This window comes from Gekko japonicus, unplaced genomic scaffold, assembly GCF_001447785.1.
Source record: "Gekko japonicus isolate JY-2015 unplaced genomic scaffold, Gekko_japonicus_V1.1 scaffold713, whole genome shotgun sequence".
Taxonomy (NCBI): Eukaryota; Metazoa; Chordata; class Lepidosauria; order Squamata; family Gekkonidae; genus Gekko; species Gekko japonicus.
Genome location: NW_015172026.1, coordinates 448616 through 471301, shown reverse-complemented (window position 1 = coordinate 471301; position 22686 = coordinate 448616). Strand labels below are relative to the sequence as shown.

The following is a 22686-nucleotide window of genomic DNA, read 5'->3' as shown; positions in this document are numbered from 1 at the left end:
CACTTACATAATTGGCTGTCCCAAATTCTAGTTTTTTTGGTTTTTTTAAAACCTATTTCCACTACAGTTAACCACGCTTTCTGAATATCCTGGTTTTCCCAATTCCTTTATCCCATTCAATGCAATATAAGAAATATTCACTTATCTAATTCCTGACCAGGGTTCTTTTCTTTGTCATCTCACCTGATGGGAATAGCCTACTTGCTACTGGATTTCCCCCCCCCCCCCCAGCTTCCTCACTTATATCACTTCCCTCTGGTTTAGTGTGTCCATTAATTCAGGAGATCCAGCATTGCATAACAGATTGTGTTGGATTAAGATCTGGGAGTCCCAGGTTTGAATCCCCACTCTGCCGTGGGGGTTCAGTGGGTGACCTTGGGCCAGCCACAGTCTCTCAGCCTAACCTACCTCACAGGGTTGTGAGAACAACAGAGGATAACAGATCCACTGCAAGCTGCTTTGGGTTCCTGTTGGGGAGAAAACTGGGGTATCCTTATATATAATTCTGTTTTGGGGTGACTCTTCCCTGAATGTTCCACACGCTCCCAAATCAATTGGGTCCCTGATCTGTCACTCAGGAGGTGTGCCAATGCAATCCTAAACAGAGTTACGCTCTTCTAAGCCCACTGAAATAAAAAAGTAACTCTGTTTAGGAGTGTGTTAATTGCCCAATTCTTAAACTGGATGAAATCCTTTTACAGTTCCACAGGGCCTGTAAAACAGAGCTCTTCCACCAGGCTTTCGGGGGCTGCCACCATCATCAATAGCTAACAACTAAAAATGGAATGAGAGAGGGCCCTGGATTCCTGGAATTTTCACCAATGGCCCAAAGGACATCAATCCTGCAAGAACAATTAAAAATGAATACAGCGAGCTGACTGTGAGCTAAGAACACTGAATAATGGCCACCACCACCAAACCAATGACAACAACCACTAGCACTTTTATGGTTGAATTGTTTTAATTGTAATTCATGTTTTAATGTAACATATTCTATGTAATTTACATGTTTTTATGTACGCCGCCAAGAAGAAGAAGAAGAAGAGGAGGAGGAGGAGGAGGAGGAGATTGGATTTATACCCCGGCCTTCACTCAGAGTGGCTTAAAATCCCTTTGCCTTCCCCTCCCGACAACAGACACCCTGTGTGGTAGGTGGGGCTAAGAGATCTTTCAAGAACTGTCCTCTCAAGGACAGCTCTGACAGAACTATGGCTTGCCCAAGGTCATCCAGCAGGTGCAAATGGAGGAGTGGCTTTGGCTGGGAGGGTGGGGTAGAAATCCAATAAATAAACAAATAAATAAATAAATTCACATTTCCCGGACTCTCTCTCTCTCTCTCTCTTTTTTGCCATCAAGTCACAGCCAACTTACGGTGAGGCTGTAGGGATTTCAAGTCAAGAGACAGTTGGTCACAGGTGATTTGCAGTTGCCTGCCTCTGTGTAGCAACCCTGGACTTGCTTGGTGGTCTCCCATCCAAATACTGACCAGGCCTGACCCTGCTTAGCTTCAAACATCTGATGAAATCAGGCTAGCCTGGGCCAGCCAGGTCAGGCACCCCCATTCTCTGGGCACATACAATTCTCCACCACTGTGGCAGTGAAATGCAAGCAGTCCATTTTGTGATGTTACTATGTAAAGTCCAAATGCTTTGCTCAGAGTGTCCAGCTAGGATCTAGGAGACCCAGCTTCAGATCCCCTCTCTGATAAGTGTGATAAGATATAATTTTCTGATAAGGGTGGCCCCTAAAGGGTCAGCAAACTGACTGTGGCATAGTCAGGGGTCATTTTGTAGAAAAAGAGGTGCAGGAGTTCATTAGCATAACTCATCTGCATAACTTATTTGCATATGCCACACACCCCTGACATCACCGGAAGTGTGTCAGAAGGCAACACCCACTGCTGAGGCTCCACTGGACTGTTCTGGATTGCTAGCTATTGGGGGGGAGACGTGCAGATCTGTCCTCGCGGAGGAGGGAGAGCTTGTACCTGAATAAAACTTGGTCTTAAAGGTGCCACTGGACTGTTTTGGGCCGGGGGACCAGGGGGCCGGGGGGGGGCTCTGCAGCTTACCTGGTTGCTTCTTGCTCTGACTGAGGGCGGGTGGGAGCAGGGGGCGGGGCTTGTTGCATGTGCCCGCCCCCTGGGCTCTTTACTGCCGGAGCTCCGCTCCTGTGCGCTCCTGCAGGAAATGACCACTGGCATAGATACAAGAAGGCCAGAATTCCCTTCCAGAGCAGATTATATATGTTCACATATAACTGAAGTGGAAAAAAAATCACATTCTGTGGGCAGAGATCTTTCTGTGCACAGGAATGCTCTGCTGGACTCAATCCACCATATTATATTTGAGGGTGGAATTCAGGCCTACCTCGTTATTTTAAAGGGTGGACTTAGCCTGACTAGTAATTATAATTGGGGGTGTGCATGTGTGGGGTCTCATTGCACTTTTAAAATGTTAAGTTCTCAGTTCTTAGAGTGGTTTCCTATGCAGCATTACTGCATTGGTTTCAATTTTTGTTTTTTTGCTGTTGAGTCACAGCTGGCTTACGGTGACCCCGTACGGTTTCCAAGGCAAGAGATGTTCCGAGGTGGTTTGCCACTGCCTGCGCCTTTGGATTGCAACCCAGGACTTCCTTGGTGGTCTCCCATCCAAGTACTAACCAGGGCTGACCCTGCTTAGCTTCTGAGATAAGATCGAGCTTACCTCATTTAAAAATTGACATTCAGGAAAAAGCAGTCAGCAGTTGGTCTGAAAGGCTACAAAATGCAAAAAGTCTAGCCTATGAGACATGCATGCAAAACACTGATGCAGGATGAGACCAGCAGCCAATGCCAGCAGCAGTGTTATTCATGATAACAAGAAGGAAAATAACAACAGGGATTCAATGGCACCTTAAAGGCTGACTAACGAAACGTATTCCAGTGTCAACTGGAATAAGGAGAACATTGCTGTGTCAATTGGATGTGTGTAGTCCAAGCCATGCTGTCCGTTAACTAAACGAAGCTGTGCTGTTGATGATGCAACTACAGACCAATGCAGCTATTCTCCTGGAATTCGCCATTCTGTCCAGGTAGCCCTAGGGTTGCCAGCCTCCAGGTGGGGCCTGGAGATCTACTGCTTTTGCAACTGATCCCCAGCTGACAGAGATCAGCTCCCCTGGAGAAAATGGCTGCTTTGAATGGTGGGCTCTATGGCATTGTACCTTGCTGAGGCCCCGCCCCTTCCCAAACCCCACCCTCTCCCGGATCCACCCCCAAAGTCTCCAGGTATTTTCCAACCCAGACCTGGCAACCCTAGGTAGCCCTGACCTGGATGGTCCAGGTTCGCCTGATCGCGTCAGATCTCAGAAGCTGAACAAGGTCGGCCCTGATTAGTGTTTGAATGGGAGACCTCTCAGGAAGCCCCGGGTTGCTACGCAGAGGTAAGCAACAGCAAGCCACCTCTGTTCACCTCTTGCCTTGGAAAACCTACAGAGTCGCCATCAGTAGCCCGCAACTTTACAGCACTTTCAACAGGTGGCAGATCCCGATCTGCCCTAAAATCCCGCTCATCAAAGGACTCCCTCGTCCCAAGGATGCACAGCCAGGTGAGAAAACGAATTCGGCTGTTTCCGTAGCTTCTTAGCCGAAGTCCATTCGGTTGTTTCCGAACTTCCCAGTTCCGGATGTTGCTGCTTCCCCCCCCCCTCTCCTCCCTACAGGGACATTCTCAAAAGGAGAGCGAGCGAGTGAGAACTAGCCACGCCCCCTTTTCTTCAAAACGCTCCTCCCCCCCTTCTTGTTTGACCAATCCCATCTCCTCTAGGAAGTTCGGGTCTTTCCGTACACCGTGGGAAGAAAGTCGGCTTGTGTTTCGGGTGTTTCCGCCGAAGAGGTTGAATGACCGCAACGAGGCACGCGAAGCAGCTGTTGCCGCGGAGGCCACTTTCGGGTGTTTCCGGAAGTTCCCGCGGAAGTTCCCGAAGCCCGGCAGAGGCGGCCATGTTGGGAGCCGCCGCTGAGTGAAGCCAAGGGGGAGCGAGCGGAGCTCGGGCACCGGCGGGGACGGGAAGACGGTGTCCGAGCCCGGCCGTGGCGGCGCGGTGGGACTTGGGGGCCTCTATCTAAGCCTACACTCGCTTCAGTGCTCGGGTTTTCCCCAGTTCGGGATTTTCGACCGGTGCGGCCTCGTCCTAGCTCCTCATCCCCGGTCTCGCGTGATCCATCAAGCCGGGCAGCCTTCACCGAGACCCGGCTCGGCGACGACCTCCCCATGTGTAGTCGGTGCTGGTGCTTCCCGGTCGTCTACTGAGCCCTATTTTCCCCCATGCTGGTGGCTTGGCCGCCCCCGTCACCGTGAGGAGGAGAAAGAGGAACCCGACCCCCTTCCAGCTGGGTCAGGGGATAGGAAGGAGAAGGAACTGAGCAGCTGGGGGGAGACCCCCTCAGGCCCTGCCAACGGGAGCCATGTCGAACAGCGGCCGGAGCACCCTGGCCACCGTCGTTGAGCAGGTAATGGTGTGGATTTTGTGGGGGGTGATATGGGCAAGCGTGGGGCTCCCTCCACCCCATGTGCCTTACTTGGGATTCCCAGTGGCGAAGGTAAGGCTTTCTCGTGTTTTAAAGAACTGCACAGAAAGGAAAACCTAAGCAGATGTGATTCCTCTTCTTCTCCCTATCCCTCCAATCTTACAGCGCTGGCGTGGGGGAAAGCTTGGGGTTGTCATCGTCTTCTTGCTGGTATTGCTCCTGTGCGTTTTGATACCTTCACCCCGGTTCAGATGCCAGAATGCAGAGGGTGAAATTGTCCAGGTCAAGTGAGAAGCTTCACTTGCTACATCAGTGTGTGTGTGTGTAATCAGGATGCTGTTTTTTTAAAAAAGATTCTGTGGTGGCCACTAGCATGTATAGCTTTTAAAATGTAATAGATATATGCTTTGGGGGGGGGGTTTATCAGTAGCTATTAGCTGTCATAATGAAAGGGAGCCTCCAGGTTGAGATGCAGCGTGTCTCTGGATACCAGCTGCTAGAGGTTGGAAAAAAAACTGGAGGGGGCTGCCACTTTCATGGGCTTCCCAGGGGCATCTGGCTGGTTGCTGTGGAAACAGGATGCTGCATGCGATGAACCTTTGGTCTGGTCTAGATATGGTCTTATAGGTTTGTGTCCAGAGTGGTAAATGGGGCAACTCTAAGCTTTTCCCGTCCTAGTGCTATAGAAGCAGAAGGAAGTTGAACCTGGCTGTGTTCCCCCTTCCATGACACTTGGAACAGTACAGGAACTGTCTCGAAGGTGCAGATCATATGAGGTTGCTACCATTTTAAAAAGGCTCTTGCTGCTTTCTTTCAAAAGCCCTCTGGATGTGTAGAAATGGAGCCGGCGTCTGTTCCCATCCCATCTGCTTCATGCCAGGAGAAGAAGCTTCCAGTGTGAAATTTCTGCATATTTTGCGCTGTTGTCCAAACAGGTAGGGCCAGGGAGACAGAAAAGTGGCAAACTCACCTGCGTACTGGGGACGAGGACTGGGGTTCACAAGGAGTCCACAATCCTTTTGGCTCAGCTCTCCCTTCAAATGAGGGATGTGTGGGCTTCTTTCCGTCGTCGCCTTAGTGGCAAACACTGTCCAGGTAACAGGCTAACAGCTGGAGGGGGAGGGAGGAAAGGAGTGCTGTCCCGCTGCACTTCTACCTGTCTATGGCACAGGTGTTGGCTTGCAGAATGACTTGAGAAGCCACCGATTGGACACGGGTTGAAGGACAGGGGCTGTTGAATCCAGCAAAGCTGCAGTTGAATGAACCGGTGCTGGTACTTTCTCTGCCCCCTCCCTGAAAAAAAGAATACTCTGGAAAGTTGCAGAGAATGGGGGTAGCCGCTGAGTGGAGGTCTACATTGTGGGGGTTCCCCCCCCATTTCCCCCTTACAGTCATATACGGGTGGGGAGGGTGACTCACTTGCTTGACAACTGAAGAACAGCATAAAGGAAGGAAGCAGAATCTAGGGCTGGAGCATGTGTGTGAGGGAAGAGCCATTTCCAGAGGACTGTGTTGCTGAGACAGCTCCCTGCTTGGGTTTCCTGCGCTGGCCGGTGGTGCTCTGAAGTAGATCGGGGACCTACCTGTGTGAAGCGGGAGATGCTTAGGGAGACCCACATGGTTATCCCTTTTTCTCTCCTACTGACCTTTTCCAGATTGCTCTGCGAGTGGGATGGGGAACTGCTCCTGTCTTTGTGCTTCCGTTTGGTTTAAAATTCAGTCTGAGAAGAGTCGATTGCCGGTGAAGTAGGTAGAAGTTTGCATGCAAACAGATGAGCTACGCGTACTTGGGTGGGTGTGGATTGATGTAACCCAGATGACACTCTGACCATGACTTCATCATTCCGAAGGAGGTATTCCTGTGCATTGCTGATGCCTCCCTTCTTATGACTCGTCCCTTAAAGGGCTGTATCTTAGAAGTGGAAGTACCTCTTCAGGTACTTCCTTCCCGGGTAGTGATGCTGTAAGGAAGTACCTTGTATGGTGACTCGTGGGTTCTCGAGTGGTTTGCAGTGAACACGGTACTCAGCTTGTAGGTAGCACACTTCAAGCATTCAAGCCACTCCAGGTAGTTTATTTCGGTAATCTGGCAATTTATTACAGGACAGTATCCTTAATTCCATACTGAGGTTGAAGGGTGGAGGCTGAGGTTTGCCTAAGGCCACCTACTGTAGTTGAGGTGTGGCGGGAACTGGGATTCTCCAGCTTGTGCTGCTAGCCATGTCTCGGGTTCTCACAGGATGTTTAATCTGATGGTTTTGATTACTCATGGACACACCAGTCCCCACTAGGAAATTAGACACCTCTTCTTTTCCATAACGGATGGGCAGTTCGGCAGAGAGTTCACAGGGAGGAGCTGTGAGGCTCCCTAGCTCTTGCTTCACGGGTAGGAGGTCCCAGTTTCCATCCCCAGCACCTCCAAAATGAATCTTGGGTACAGATGTTGGGAAACACCTGTCTCTTCCTAACCACTGAGATGTTGCCAATCAAAAGAGACAACACCAGGTCCGATGCTGCTGCTTCCATGCAGAACTTCGAAGATCAGGGATAGAAAAATCTTGGATTAGGCCTTAAAATGTGATGCTGGTGAACACTTAGAAATGTTTCTGACCCTAGCCTGCCATGATGGCAGTGGCACAGCGTACAGACTGGCTCTGTGTATTTGCTTCCTTGTACAGATTCATCCCTTGGGAAAACCAAAGTTTGCCGAGCACGTAAAACAAACAATGGCGGCAGAGACTTCTGAGTTTACAGATCCTGTAGGAGACTTTATATATACTGTCTCCTGTGTAGCTTGTTCTCTGTGCCCTCCGTGTTGGTCTTCCAGGGCAATTGGTGGGCCACGGTGTGAAACAGGATGGTGGCCTAGATGGGCCACTGGTCTGCTCCAGGAGTGCTTTTCTTATTTGTAGCTCTGTTCTCTGGTTTGACCCGTCAGCATTTTGAGGTTAAGCTGGTAACTGAGAAATGATGATTTTTTTGGTGATGGTGTCATCAGGGTGGGTGGGTGGGTTTTAATTATTTCCATCTGGCTCACCATTGTCCAGATTACCTTGTGCCTGTACTGATGGTGGCAAAAAGTGCCGTCAAGTCACAGCCAGTATATGGTGTTGCCAGTAGGGTTTTCATGGCAAGAGTTGCGCAGAGGCAGCTTGCCATTGCCTGCCTCTGCCTTCCTTGGTGGTTTCCTATCCAAGTACTAGCCAGGACCAACCCCATGTAGCTTCCGAGATCTGACGAGTTCGGGCTCGCCTGGGCCATCCAGGTCAGGAGTGCTCCCTTGTGCCTGAATTAGATGGCCCTTGCTATATGCTTCTGCTTTATGGCTTTTGTGGGTTTGAGACACTTGCTGTCTCGTGTTGTTCTTCCCGTGGATTTTAAATCTTATTTTACACATGGAATGGTGCATGCCACTTGGCGCATTCTACTGGAGCCAGATATAGTTCTTTAAAAATAAATCTTCCCATAGGACTGAGCAGGAAAGATTTGTCCCACAATTAACCCTTTATAGGCGCTGGCTTTCCACTTGTCAGCTGGTTTGGTGTGGAGCAAGCTTCTCCTAGATAGCCATGAGGAGAGATCCCTTTGCCTGTTGCAGCTTCCTCTGTACTCTGCCCCAGGAAAGGTCTTCTGTAGACTTGCCTGCCTTCGTCCTACTGACGTTTGCGTGACTGCCCACGGAACAAGCGCTGGCTCAGTGCGGAGAAGGAGAAGGAGAAAAAAACCTGCTTCCCACCATTTCCAACTCATTCATTCGTGCATGCCCCTATTTTTCTCGCTAACTTGCTGTTCTTGTGGGCTATTCCTCACGGCTTCCTCAGTCTCTTAACTGCGTTGGTGGGGGTGATGTAGCCTCATGCTGAAGGGGGAAGGAATACATCGAGGGTAAGGTGGGCTGTGTAGATGGATGCTAAAAATTGCCATTGTACTTAGAAAAATGCTATAAAAGAGCCCAGGTCTGGGGGGGGGACCCCAGAAGCAGCTCTTCCACACAGCATAACGAAGCAGCTGCTTGAGGCAGTGGATTTGGGGCACCATTATGGGCAGCAGCGTGAGAGATGGAGAGTAGGGAAGTGAAACTTAATTATTATTTTTTTAAGCACCTTTTGGATCCAGATTACTTGTTTGATATTTGGATTTGGTTTTTTTCCCCTCAGGGTGCCGATATTATTCATCTCCATTATTCCCTATGGGCAGTCTTTCAGAGGTCTGGAGGGGCTGGTTTGTGACCAAATTGTGCCAAAACTGTAGCGGAGCCAGTTTGGTGTAGTGGTTAGGAGCGCGGACTCTAATCTGGGAGAACCAAGTTTGATTCCCCACTCTTCCACATGCAGCTGCTGGTGTGACCTTGAGTCAGTCTTGCAGAGCTGCTCTCTCAAGGGCAGTTCTCGGGAGAGCTTTCTCAGCCCCACCTACCTCAAAGGGTGTCTGTTGTGGGGAGAGGAAGGAAAAGGGATTGTTAGCTGATCCGAGACTCCTCTGGGTAATGAAGGGGTATATATACAATCTCTTCTTTGTCTCCTACCTATCTTTTAAATAACCCCTGAATTTCAAGTGAATTGGACCAAGAGATCCAGTTCTGTTGGCCCCTGAACAAGGTGCCTCCAGTCATCCTCCATTGCTTGCTGTGGGTAGGGAATTCCATGCTTTTTCCAGGGCAAAGAATAGCCAGACACAAGAGTCAGCAAAGCAACCCTTGGCCAAAAGCGTCTCAAAGCAAACAGAGCCAGCAAGCCCAAAGAATCAATGCAGTGCCAGGGAATCGTGGCAGAACTGTGGGACAATGTGACAAGCCTAACACAACAAATGTACAACCTGAAAATCCAACCCAATGTCAAACTAGAGATTAGTTCAAGACAGCCTGATTAAGAGCACTGTTGCAAGCCTAACAAACATAAAACTAGAGAATCTGGGCCAGTGGACAACCTGAGAATCAAAGGTAATGTCAAACCAGAGAATCTCCTGACAAAACCCAACTCCTGCAAAGAATGCAGTGTTGCCAGACTAACAAAACCAATTTAAAAGGACAAACTAAAAGTGAAACCAACACTGCAAGATGATACCAAGCCCAGGAGAGCACAGATTGGGGGGGGGGGATGTCCTGGGGGTATTCAAATACAGATTCCTGATATTCATGACTAATCTAGAATATTTCCAGGATTTCTCAGGATCCATTTCCTGGTATCCTGGAAAATTCTGGATACCATCTGGAGACTGGAATATATCTGGAAAATACCGATGAGGTATTTGGACTGCATATATCCAAATGCACATTCCTAATGGAGACATGATCTACTCAGACGTTTTCCAGCTCAGGCCTCTTTGAAGTGAACAGGAACTGATTTTGGAAGCTAAGCAGGGTGACCCTGGTTAGTACTTGGATGGGAGACCAAGGAGGTCCAGGGTTGCTATGCAGAGGCAGGCAAGGGCAAACCTTTGTTTGTCTCTTGCATTGAAAACCCTGTGGGGTTGCCAGAAGTCGGCTGTGACTTGATGGCACTTTCCTCCACTGGATTTTCTGATATCGGCACCAAAAATGTCTGGGACAGTTGTTTAGTCGTCACAGGTTCGTAATCACCTTGGGTTTTTTTTTTCTTTGTGTGTGTGTGTGTGTGGATTACACCTTGCCTTTGTTCAGTCCAGTTGCCCATTCCAAAGTTTTCTGTGAGGCTACCTACAAAGTACAGCTTGCCTCCCTGTTCTCAAAATGTGGGTTTCCTTAGATCCTTTTGTATCCTGCTGTTTGCTTGCTGTCCCCTTTTTAAATTTTCCACTGGGTTTTTAGATTTGTATGGAGGCCGGATCACTTCTTTCTTTGGCCCCCCCACAGTCCTTTGCCTTGATGGAGTGTTTGTCATTCTGCACTGGGAAGTCAGCTGTAGTTAGTTCAAGCTGCTCCCTTTAAGAAATACCTTCAGTTCAGGCTCTTCCCTCAGTTCTCCGTTTTCTCCTCTTGAACATGACTTCCTAAGTTTGCATTTTTGTCATCTTGTTTACGTTGAGTTAGTCTCCAACAAGTGAACAAGAGGCCATTGTCACTTGCTGCCTGGGAGTCGCTTCTTGATTCCCTACATGATACCGCCTCATTCTCTCTCTCTGTTCAGATCCCTCCTCAAAACCTAGTCTCTCTCTGAGAGCTTTTCACTTAACCGCTTTGGTGTAGTCAGTGGTTGTGTGTTGGATTAAGACAGAAGGGGCCTTGGTTCCACTCTTGCTTAGCCGTGGTGTAACCTTGGGCTAATCATCAGTTCTCATTGAAACTTCAGGGAGGTGTAGTTATGAGCTGCCTTGAACAGGTCAGGAAGGGTGGCATGCAAGCTTCCTAAATATATAAAGCCATAATAATCTGTTGGGTTAACAAAGGGGATAAACCCTGCTAACAGCTGAGCCGTGTGTTAGGTTGATAATTTGTTTAGAAACTGCAAACAAATGATCAAAAATTCAGGTGGGGTAGCCGTGTTGGTCTGAAGCAGCAGAACAGAGTTTGAGTCCAGTGGCACCTTTAAGGCCAACAAAGGTTTATTCAAGGTATGAGCTTTCATGTGCAAGGCACACTTCTTCTGACAGATGGAACAGCATCTCCTCGAGGGTAACTTACAGGAAAGGGGGGGCAGGCGTTAGGAGGGGCCATTCAGAGTCCAGATGCCTATGCAGAGCTGAAATTGGATCAGGTGGCCAGTAAGATCAATGGGTAGCAGCAAATTAGCATGTAAATACTGGGGGTACTGCTGGAATCTAGCTTCATTCTCACATCTTTTTGTTAACTTTTGCATTTACGTGCTAATTTGCTGCTAACCATTGGTCCAGGCCATGTGGTCCAATTTCAGCTCTGCATATGCATCTTGGCTCTGAGTGGCCCTTCCTTTTTAATGGCTGTCCCTCCCCAAACCTCTTTTTTCCCTGTAAGTAACCCTTGAGAAGTTTTTATCCCATTTGTCTGAAGTAGTGTGCTTTGCAAATGAAAGCTTACACTCTGAATAAAAGCTGGTTGGTCTTAAAGGTGCCACTGGACTCAAACTTTGTTCAAACAAATGATCAGTCATTGGTTGGTTGTAAATGGCAGTGATGGGTACTGAAGCTCTTTTTGTGATCTGATGGTTTTGATTGATCTGCATTGCGTAACTGCTGCTGGGTGGTGGCTTTTGGGTTCCTTTTCATCTTGTTTGGAATTTTGATGTGTGATCTGATTTGTGAGTTGCGGGGGTGGGGGTGGGGAGAGCCAGAGAGATGCAAAACTACCATGGCCCAGATTGCTTTGGGGGCCTGAGAAGCCAGGCAGTCCACCTGCCTCAATTTGACCTCCTGTGACAGCAAGGGATCAACTGCCAGGATGTCCCAGCAGATAGATTCAGAGACATCTGGAATTCTCTGTTTTTCTTTTGTGGCTGCCACGTCACAGCTGCCTTATGGCAACCCTGTAGGATTTCCAAGGCAAGAGATGCTCAGAGGTGGTTTGACATGGCCTGCCTCTGTGTCACGACTCTGGTCTTTCTTGGTGGTCTCCCATCCAGGTACTAACCAGGGATGATCCTGTGCAGTTTCCAAGATCTGGCAAGATCCAGGTCAGGGCTCTTTAGGAATTCTCTTTCAGAATCCAAAATTGTTCCCTTTAATCCTTCTTTGGACTTGAAGCGATAGGAAGCTGCCTCCTGCATCATCAAGAGGGCACCTGGGATATTTCCTAGTTAAGCAAAATTAAAGTGAGAGAGTCTGGATTCCTGGAGAGGCTTTTCCCCCCTCTTGAGCATTAATGGGTTCCTCCCCCCCCTTTCCCCAGTGTATACATGTGCCTCTCTTGATATTTCCGCCCCCCCCCCCATTCCTCCTTTTCTTTCCTAACTTGGTGTTTCTTTAAATGTGTTATTGGGTGGTGGCCCAGGAAGAATCTTTCTTGGGGGTGAGGGGGTGTTGTCTGTGGTGGCCCTGCTCAGTAGGTCGAAAAGTGGGATATAAATAGCTGTTTCTCTTGGGAAGCCTTCTGGGGTCTCTTTGCTTCTCGAGTCTGTCTCTGTTTTAGTCAAGACATTTTTGTTCACTGAGAGGTTTTTTTAAAAAAAATCTGGAATATTTCTCGGTAACAAAATAGTTTATTCATTCTTGGACTGCTGCTATTTATAGGCCATCTGTATGGACCTTTGCTGCTTAAACTTTTGATCTGAACTTCCCTCTGAGCAACTTTCTCGAATGGAGGCACGTTACTAATAACCACATTGATGAAAGAAATTTTTCATGAAATAACTGATGAAAGAAAACAAATCCGTTTTGGGGCTCCAGACAGGAGGAGTGGGCTTTTGCCTTGGAATCGTTGCTGATTCTTTGCAAACGTGTGTTCCAAGTAGACTACATTGTAGTTGAGGGCAGATCTTCCTTACCCTGGGCATTACTTGACTGTTTCATTTTTTCTTTTTCCAACGAAGGGGAAAGGCTCTGGTTCTCCAGGAGAGAGTCGAAGGGTGGGGCTGGGCAAGGTGCAGCTATTCCGGTTCTGCGAAAGGCTGGTGAGCTCCTTGTGACGTTTTCACCAGATTACAGGGGAAAGGTGTAAGGGATAGGTAGGGGTGACTACTTGAAAAACGGCAGCTGCGGAGCACAGGCCTGGCAGGCTCTGAATTCCACCCCGATGAGCCTCCACCCACTAGCTCTGCTGTCCTCTCCTCCGGTGAGTTCCCTTAGACCCGCGGGTCAGCAGCAGTTCTTCCTCCGTGGGGTGGGGCGGGGTTACATACCACCAACAGCTGCCTTTCACTTCTCCCCATCAGATAGCTCTGTCATCTTTCCTGTGCCTCCCAAAGTGGGGAAGCCTCTAATTTAGGATTTTTTTTGGGACTGTCCTTTATGTGCCAGTGCCTACATGTGTCTTAGCAACAAGGCCTGGTGAGGAAGGCTTAACACGGAGATGAGGCAAGTAGAACGTGGGACTAAATATATCTAGCATCCCTTATGTTAGGGGTGGCACAAAAGAGAGAAGAATGTTTGAGTCTCGGGCCCACGAGTACTCTTCCTTCAGAACATGTTGCTTACCGCTTTTTTCAGCAGCAGGTTTTAAACAAATGTCGGGAACGGGAAAAGAATTCCGCTCTTTTTTGTCAGTAAAGCGGCCGCATTCCCCTCGTTTCATTTGCTGTGCTCTGTGGTTTCTTCAAAATAGCTAAATCTGGCTGACATTTAATCGTGACTGATGTGGAATAACAGGAGAAGTTCTCTTTCCTTTGTTACTTCATCTTGAGTGGGCTGGAGCGGAAAAAAATCTAGAGCAGATTTATTTTATCATTTATTAGATTAGGTTTTTGACCGCCCTTCCCTGCTTGCGTGGGGCTCAGGGTGGGTCACAACCAGTGTTCCCTCTAAGCTGGGTTAGTGTGAGCTAGCTCACAGTTTTTTTAGCCTCTGGCTCACACATTTTTGTCTTAGCTCAAAAAGGATGTCTCCGGAGCAAACTAATTTACGCAGTAGCCAAATCGCTCGCTCACAACTTTACTGCCAGGAGCTCACAGAGTAGAATTTTTGCTTACAGGACCCCACAGCTTAGAGGGAGCACTGGTCACAACAATTTAATTCAATACAGTGTAAAATAAGTTAAAACCATAAAAACTCAATATTTAAGCATTCAGAGCATTTAAACATCTCAGAACGTTTTAAAAACAAGACGGCAGTGCTAGCATTCAGTCATGGGGGGTGGGTGGGTCAGGCAGATGTAAGGAACCATCGCTGGCCTCAACCAAAGGCCTGGTGGAATATCTCTGCCTTACATGCCCTGCGAAACGTCAATAGATCAGACAGGGCATGGATGTCACTCCGCAGAGAGATCCACCCTGGTCGAGGCCAGCCAGACATCTTTTGTCCCGGGGACCACGAGAAGATTCTTGTCTGCTGATCTTAATGCCCTTCAGGGGACACACTGAGAGAGGCGTTCCCAAAGGTACGTAGGTCCCTGACCACTAAGGGCTTTAAAGTTAAGCACCAAAACCTTGAATTTGATCTGGTGCTCCACTGGCAACCAATGCAGTTTGTGCAGCACTGGATGTATGTGTGCCCTCTGTGGGGTCCCCATAAGGACCCACACCACTGCACTTTGTACGAGTTGGAGCTTCTGGGTCAGTTTCAAGGGTAGCCCTATATCAGGCAAGTTATGGTAATCCAGCCTGGAGGTGACTGTTGCATGGATTACTGTGGCAAGGTCAGGGGCAAGACAGATAGGGGGCCAGCTGCCTGACGTGGCGCAGTTGGGAAAACGCCCACTAGACAAGGTTGGCGATCTGGGCCTCCATAGATAGAGCGGGGCCCAAGATCAACCCCAGACTCCTGACGGCAGGTGCTAGGAGTTGGCTCCCCAATCCCGAGTCACCCTCCCACCGCAGAACCTCTGTCTTAGTTGGATTCCGCTTCAACTGGCTTTGCTTCAACTATCGCACCACGGCTTCCAAACCCTCGGCCAGATTTGGGGGGGGGCAGAGTTTGGGTGGCCACCCATCAGCAGATATAACAGGGATATAGAATGTATATCAGAAATAGAAGATCAACCTTTATTTATTTATTCTCATTTATATTCCACCCTCCCCGTGAACAGGCTCAGGGCGGATCATAGTTTACGCTTAGGCCTTGCAGCATTACAACAAAGTAGTAATAATGACAATAATAAATTAAAACCATTAAAACAACATTAAAACAATATACATCAGTATGTACAGTCCCCAATATTGGTGTCTCTGAAATCCAAGGCTCTGTAGTCCAGGCTGCGTAAGATTGTACTGGTGACACCCAAGCCCGAAACTCCAGCTGGGTGAGGGGGCGCATGTAGATATTAAACAGCACTGGGGAGAGGATCGCCACCTGAGGCACTCCACATGTTAGTGGGTGTCTAGTTGATGTCTCCCCCCCCCCAAGCGCCACCCTTTGTCCCCAACCTTGGAGAAATGAGATCTGCCATTTCAAGATTGTCCCACGGACTCCTAAGTTGGTGAGGCAGTGGATCAAGAGCTCATGATAGACCACCTCAAACGCTGCTGTAAGATCTAACAATTGTGCTTCTGGTAACCAAGTCTGGAGGATCGTTGTTCTGGTTTCTATCCCCCATTGAGTAGGAACTCCTCTTTTCCCCTCGCCCTGAAGTTTCACATTGTGGAGAAGATGTTTGGGCCCATTTCTTTGGTTTTCTGCTTAGAACAGATTCAGTTTCCTTTTATAGACCCTTCTGGGTAAATCTCCTATTGTTGGGTGACTGTGGTGGTAAGTGATTTATTCAAGTACCCGGGCATTTTAAAAGTACGTGTGTGTGTGTGTGTGTGTGTGTGTGTGTGTGTGTGTGTGTGGAAGCGAGGACAGGCAACGTCTTCCTTCTTTTTTTGCTTGGATTAAATACTTGTGTATACAGACCCAGTTCCTAAATAATACAAAACTTCCTGTTTAATGGAAGCTCAGATCCCCAGGGAGAACTGGTCCACTCCTGTCAGTTATCCCAGCGCTTTGGATCTCTCCAGAACATTTCAGATAAACAGTCCTGGGATTGCACATTACTTGTTAGCAGTATCCTGCTGGGTGAGACCCTACAGTGGCCTGCGAGTTGGCGAGCTTCCACTCCCTTTCAACTTCTCCGTAGTCTTAACATGACCCTGCAGTGCTTCTTGCCTGGCCCTCATTGCCACCTCTGTGAGACTGTCAGTCAGGCAGGTGGCTTGTGAGGCCATAGTTGGGAGGAGGAAGCAGCGTGGGAATTTGGGCCCGTTCCCAGCCCAGCAGCACCACCTCCAGCATGGTGCAGCAGTTAAGAGTTGGTGAACTCTAATCTGAAGAGCCAGGTTTGATTCCCCACTCCTCCTCCACATGCAGCCAGCTGGGTGACCTTGGGTCAGTCACTTTTCTCTCAGAACTCTCTCAGCCCCACCTGCCTCACAGGGTGCCTGTTGTGGGGAGAGGAAGAGAAGGCCATTTTAAGACTCCTTAAGGTAAAGCCACTTTGAGACTCCTTAAGGTAGAGAAAAGAGGGGTATAAAAACCAGCTCTTCTTCTACTCTTCTTCCTTGGTTTCTCTTCACGGGTCCTACCCCAGCCTTCTCCCTTGCCTTTATATGTTTTGTTCATTCTTTATATATCGCCAGCAGTGTGCATACTGCTTCAAAAAAACAACAGGAGTTTGCACTCCTTTGCCCCATGGAGTTACAAGGACAAGTGTTCCTGTCTGTGGGGCGATACCCGGAGAATGGCCTGAGGTCCCATGTTGTGGGTCTGCTGCTAAAGCTAAGCGTGGACATCTGTGCAGGTGACTGGGACTGTCCCATGGCAGGCCTTGACCGATTTTCGTAGGTTCTAGGAGCCGTCCCCAAAAATGTAGGCGCCAGGCTCAGTCTTCAGGGTTTTGTATTTTAATGACCATATTTTCTAATCCTCGGCGGCACAATGAAATTTCTAGGCACCCCGGTGAGCTGGCGCCTGGGATTTGTTGGCTCATGTCCCATGGGGAGGGGGGGAGTGCTATGTGTGATCCCCACGGTGTGTGTGGGTGGCTTATATGAGAAGGTGCGATCTTAAGGATGGTTGCTTGGCTCTGAATCTTGAGCTGGTTGAGACTCTTCAGCCACCGTGACTTCTAAAGGAGATCAGAAAGGATGCAGAAAAGAGGTTTCAGTGGTAACACTGCTGCGGCTCTTTGTCCAAAACCCCTTAAGGATTGCGCCAGTAGGATGGGTCTAATTCAGGGTATCATCCCGACAGCTGAATGCCAGGATGACTAGGCTGAAGGGGGACAGTCCTTTGGTGCCCAAGAAGGAACTAGTTCTCTCCACTGTTGGCATTCTTCTAAGCCTTATTTCCTCCACTCTCACTCGTCCCATTTATTATTTCTGACAATTCATATTAGGAACTCCTGAGGGGTGGATGCAGATGTGTCTGACTTGTCAGTTGCCAGCAGATCGGTCTGTGCTTTGCCTTTTTGTAACTGCGTTGTTGGTTGTCCTTGCTCTGTGTTATGCGGAGATCCGCAAGTGTGGCAGGTGAACCGCACTGGCTGGCTGGGTGTCCTGGTTCATATTTTTTTTTTTAAAAATGCAGCCTGTGTAGGAGGAGGGTTCTTATCCCACCCTTTGCTTTTCATCAGGAGGGTGGGGAGGAAGAAGGGTAATGTTTCTTGCTTGCTAAACTGGTCCGGCCGGTTTGATAATGATTGGTGTTGGGTTTTTTTTCCTTTCTGGGCCACGTTGTGCTCTGAGAGAGATCAAAAAAGAAAAACTCCCAAGTCAGTCTTGCAGGCCAAACTTGATTTGTTACAGAACATATTTAAAGGGGAAAATGCATCAACGGTGAACAAATGAACACTGCTGAGATCTTTTAAGCAGGTAATACTATTTTTAAAAACCGGCATACTCATCGAGAGGGGGGGGACTTGAGGGGGAGGGAATCTCATCTTCCACTCCCCCACTGTTTCCTCTTTCATGAGGAGGGGCCATGGCTCAGTGGAAGAGCATCTGCTTTGTACGCAGAAGGTCCCAGGCAGTGTTTCCTCTAAGCTGAGTTACTGTGAGCTAGCTCACAGGTTTTTTTTTAGCCTCCAGCTCACCCATTTTTGTCTTAGCTCAGGAAGGATGCTTTCAGAGCAAACTAATTTATGCATTAGCCAAATCGCTGGCTCACATCTTTAATGCCGGTAGCTCACAAAGTAGAATTTTTGCTCACAAGACTCCACAGTTTAGAGGGAGCATTGGTCCCAGGTTCAATCCCCAGCATCTCCAGTTGAAAGGACCCAGTAGGAGGTGATGTGAAGACCTCCGCCTGAGACCTTGGAGAGCTGCTGCCAGTCTGAGTAGACAATACTGAACTTGATGGGCTGATTCAGTATAAGGCAGCTTCATATGTTCATATGCCCCTGAAATTCTCCATAGCCTCTACTCTTTTCCTACTTCTCTTCCCACCCACCAGTCAGCCTATCTTTATCTGTCCCCTGTCTCAACTTCTTCTCCTTTCCTTCCACGGCTGCCTCTCCCTGGGAGAAATCTGCACTGTTCCAGCTGCTTGGGCTGGGCCAGCTGCTGGCCCAGTTTTGTGGTGCCAAACCCACAAGGGCTTGAAGGGGGCACCTCACTTTCACATGGCAGAATGGGGATTTTGAACCTGGGTCTCTCAAATCCCAGTCTGAAACTACACAACACTACTTTCATGGGACAGCAAGCAGCTGGGCCTAGGGAGTCATGCGAGTCAGATGTTAGCAAGTTGCCTAGTGGTTGCTGCAGGTCCTGACCCCATGAATCTTCCCTCAGAGGCCTAAACAGCCCTTTCCCAATGCCTTTTACTGAAAGAAACCAAGGCTGGAAGCCTGGTGATACTGCTTTGGTTGCCTAGCAATAACCATTGAAGGCATTTGTTTCTTAAAGCTACAGGTGCTACTTCTGATAATTTGGGAGATTTTGTCTCTCCCTCAGTATTAAGCTCTCAGATTTTCCTGAAAACCTGCGACTTTTCTCAGGTTTGTAGAAAGATCTGTCTTGCCTGTCCATGGCTCCTATCTCTGGATTTATTATCCGCAGATGGGGTCATGTTGAGAACTAGATATACTGATAATCATTTTGGCTTGAAGCTGTATGTTAATATCTTTCCAAAATGGCATCTGAAATGAAGAGGATCTTTTGGTAGTATGACCATTAATAATGTATGGGAGGGTACTGTTCGTTGATGAGGATCTAGTTAGGTTAAGTTTTCGATCTTTTTTGTGTTTGTGTGTGTGTGTCTACATTTAACAGAACATTGTTTCAAGCATGCTTACACTGTAATTGGATAATTGGGGTCTTGATGGATTTCTGGTGCTGTGCCATTTCTGTGTGTGGTGTCTTTGTGTGGTTCTCTGTACACTTTCTCGTTTTCCCATCAAGAAAGGGTTGATTATCAGGCTACCCATTTACCAGAATGTTGCATGAACCAACTTTGGTTGACCAGGCATTAGTTCTGCAGGACTGTGCTGAGTAGGGCCTACTGGAAACTCTTCCTGATCCCTTCATGTGAAAATGAGTCCCTGCTTACGTTACATGGTTAGTGACAACCACAACAAGTGGGAGATCACTGTGAGGTTTTTGTAGTTCGCTTCCTGGTCCCACTCTGCCAGTCGTAGGGATCACCCATTTAAATGGCCACCAGTCACACTCAGGTGGTGAAAGCGGATGATCCCTTGGTCGCTGCTGTACACTCCCATAGGAAAGTGGACTGTCAGCTTTATACCTGTAGATGGAGATGTATTTAAGGGTGAACAGTGCCTCTTCTAGAATGCCACACTAGAATGCCATTTAAAAAAAACAACAGGGGAAAATGCCAAATTGAGCAATCAAAGTACTGCGTTAGGGGGTAACGCATGCTGCGTGTAAATCTACTTTTAATTAAAAATTACCTAAATGGAAGCTTTGAGTGTGCCATTTTTGTTTTGTATTCTCCTGTACATTATCCGTCTTAAGGTTCTCCGAGGGTACGTAATGTTCTGTTACAGTTTCAGTTCGGCAAACCTATTTTTCCTTTGCTGGTGACCTTGTTGGGGGAAGCACACAAGTGGACACGTGACTTCAGTCACGGTTCGATTGCAGTAGATTCCGTGGCTGTCGGAGACTAAGAAGTAGAGATGAAGCGCTTTTCCTTGCAGTGTAGCTCTTATTTGGAAAACAGTTCTTGTTTGGAAATGTACCTTGAGGAACAAGCATTGTTTTGTAGTACGCACCAAGCACAGGAAGTGACTTGGCGGTGGGTTTGGTTCCCCTCCAGTTCGTATGTTCAGTATAGAGTCTCAGTTGACAAGGCCTGGTCTAATTTGGCTTGTTGCTCCTCAAGATTGTAGAAATTATTGATGGTGGAGGAAAGTGGCATTATGGCGACCCTATAGGGTCTTCAAGGCAAGAGACAAACAGAGACACAGAGATGGTTTGCTATTACCTGTCTCTGTGTAGTGACCTTGGACTGTGTAGTCTCAAATACTGACCAGGGCCAAACCCTTCTTAGCTTTCGAGAACTGCTGAGATTGGTCTATCTAGGTCAGGGTGCAGAAATTATTACTGTTTAAAACCACATTGATCCTGTATTTGGGTTATTGTGAGGAACCCATCTACCTGGAATTTGTGGCATCCTTTCATTGGCAGGGGGGAGCAGTGTGAATGTCCCATTTTGTCGACTGTACTGGCTTTACTACGTATAATCCGCCTTCAGCACTAATCCTACCTTAGAGAAACACTTCCTGTCCGTCCCACTCCCCTCCCTGGCACAAGTAAGCCCAGGGGCCCTCTTCCCTCTCTGAAAATACACATCCCCACTACACTAGATTGGCAACTTTTGGCTCCGCAACCCTGGAAGCATTTTTGTGTGTGAAGCAGGGTTTCTTCCCCACTTAAGAGGGGTCCACTGCAAAACGTACACATATAATATATCTCCAAGGAACTGGAGCCACCGCCCTCAGCACTTGCTCAGTCTACCCCAAAAATCACGAACCCTCCACAGGTTCACCAGCCACCCATCAATGACCAGAACTCCTCAACCAGCCCCCTTTTTCCAACCACCTCTGTGTAATTCATCTGCACCAATCCACTCTCCTCCAGATCTCAAGTCTGTGCCCACTGACCACTCCTTTCCTTGCACTTCAGTCCCGCTCAGAGACCTGCCCTTCCACAAAGACATGCACGCACCCCATGGTGCTGAGGTTTGAGCATGGATGGCTTCAAAAGGGAATGAGACAAGCATATGGAGCAGAGGTCCATCAGTGGCTATTAGCCACAAGGTATAGATAGGGGCTCTGGGGCAAGTGATGCTCTGTCATCTTGGTGCTTGGGGTTGGGGGGTGTGTCAACAGTAGGAGCGCTTCTAATGTCCTGGCCCCACTGGTGGACCTCTTGATGGCACCTGGTATTTCTGGCCACTGTGTGATACAGATTGTTGGGCTGGATGGGCCTTTGGCCTGATCCAACATTGACGTCTCTTATGTTCTTAACAACTGGGAGACCCAGGTTCATAAGCCATGGAAGTTGCTGGGTGACTTTGGGCCAGTCAGTCTCTCAGCCTGATCTACCCTGCACGGTTGTTGTGAGAAGAAAAGCATAGATGGGGAGAATGATATGTGTAAATTGCTTTGGGGAGAAAAGCAAAGTACAGATGCCTAGTAAATAAAAATGATGCAACCAAATCTCATTGAGTCTTTAAGGTGACTCAAGACTCTTGTTTTATCTTAGCCTCCAACTGCACCCCTGCTCTTGCATGCCACCTGCCCCTAATACAGGAAGAAGACGAGGAGGAAGAGATTGGATTTATACCCCACCTTTCACTTGGAGTCTCAGAGTGGCTTACAAACACCTTTCCCTTCCCCTCCCCACAACAGACACCCTGTGAGCAGTGTTCCCTCTAAGATGAGTTAGTGCGAGCTAGCTCCCAGTGGTTTAGCTTCCTGCTCACACATTTTTGCCTTAGCTCAGAAAGGATGGCTCCAGAGGAAATTAATTGATGCTGTAGCGCTCACAACTTTAATGCCAGTAACTCACGAAATAGAATTCTTGCTCACAAGACTCCACAGCTTAGAGGGAGCATTGCCTGTGAGGTAGGTGGGGCTGAGAGAGAGCTCTTTCCAGAACTGCTCTTTCAAGAATAGCTCTGACAAAGCTATGACTTGCCCAAGGTCATCCAGCAGCTGCAAGTGGAGGAGTGGGGAATCAAACCTGGGTCTCCCAGATTAGAGTCCGCCCACTTAACCACTGCACCAGACTGGCTCTCACAAATGCTCAGCAATATTTCTCCTCCAAGCGCAGTTCTCACCACACACTCCATTACAGGCATGTCAACCCTTCCCTTCTGTGCCCCTCCCTCCAGTCCCTTATGCCCCTCCCCCCAGATACACTCTGGCATCTCCACACTTCCCTGAATGCCTATTTCCATCAGCAGCTCCCCACCACCTTCACACATAATGACTTTCCCCCTCCCTCCCTCCCTCCTTCCTCCTCCCCTCCTCCCAAAGGGCTGCTTCTCCAGCATCGTGCCAGAGAAAGAGTGATAGAGGTGGGCAGAGGAGAAGAAGAAGGTGGTGGCCACAATGGCAAAGCAGGAAGGGCTTCTGCTGCTGAAGTGAAGGGGAGGCCCAGCATGAACGTGCAGTAACAGGCAGGCAGGGACCCACCCCACCTCTGGCGGCAGGAGGAGAGAGAGCAGCAGCCGTCCGCAGGTGTGCTTTTTGTTGT

General features: G+C 48.5%; 1 protein-coding gene across 1 annotated transcript in view; it reads left to right on the top strand.

The window, feature by feature from the left end:
* The first annotated feature begins 3974 nt into the window (after nt 1-3974).
* MARK2 (MAP/microtubule affinity-regulating kinase 2) overlaps nt 3975-22686 on the top strand; it is a 174744-nt gene continuing 156032 nt past the window's right edge. The window contains exon 1 of the mRNA XM_015420556.1: nt 3975-4492. Coding sequence (XP_015276042.1) covers nt 4448-4492 — 45 coding nt within the window. The 5' untranslated portion in view covers nt 3975-4447. The remainder of the gene's footprint in view (nt 4493-22686) is intronic.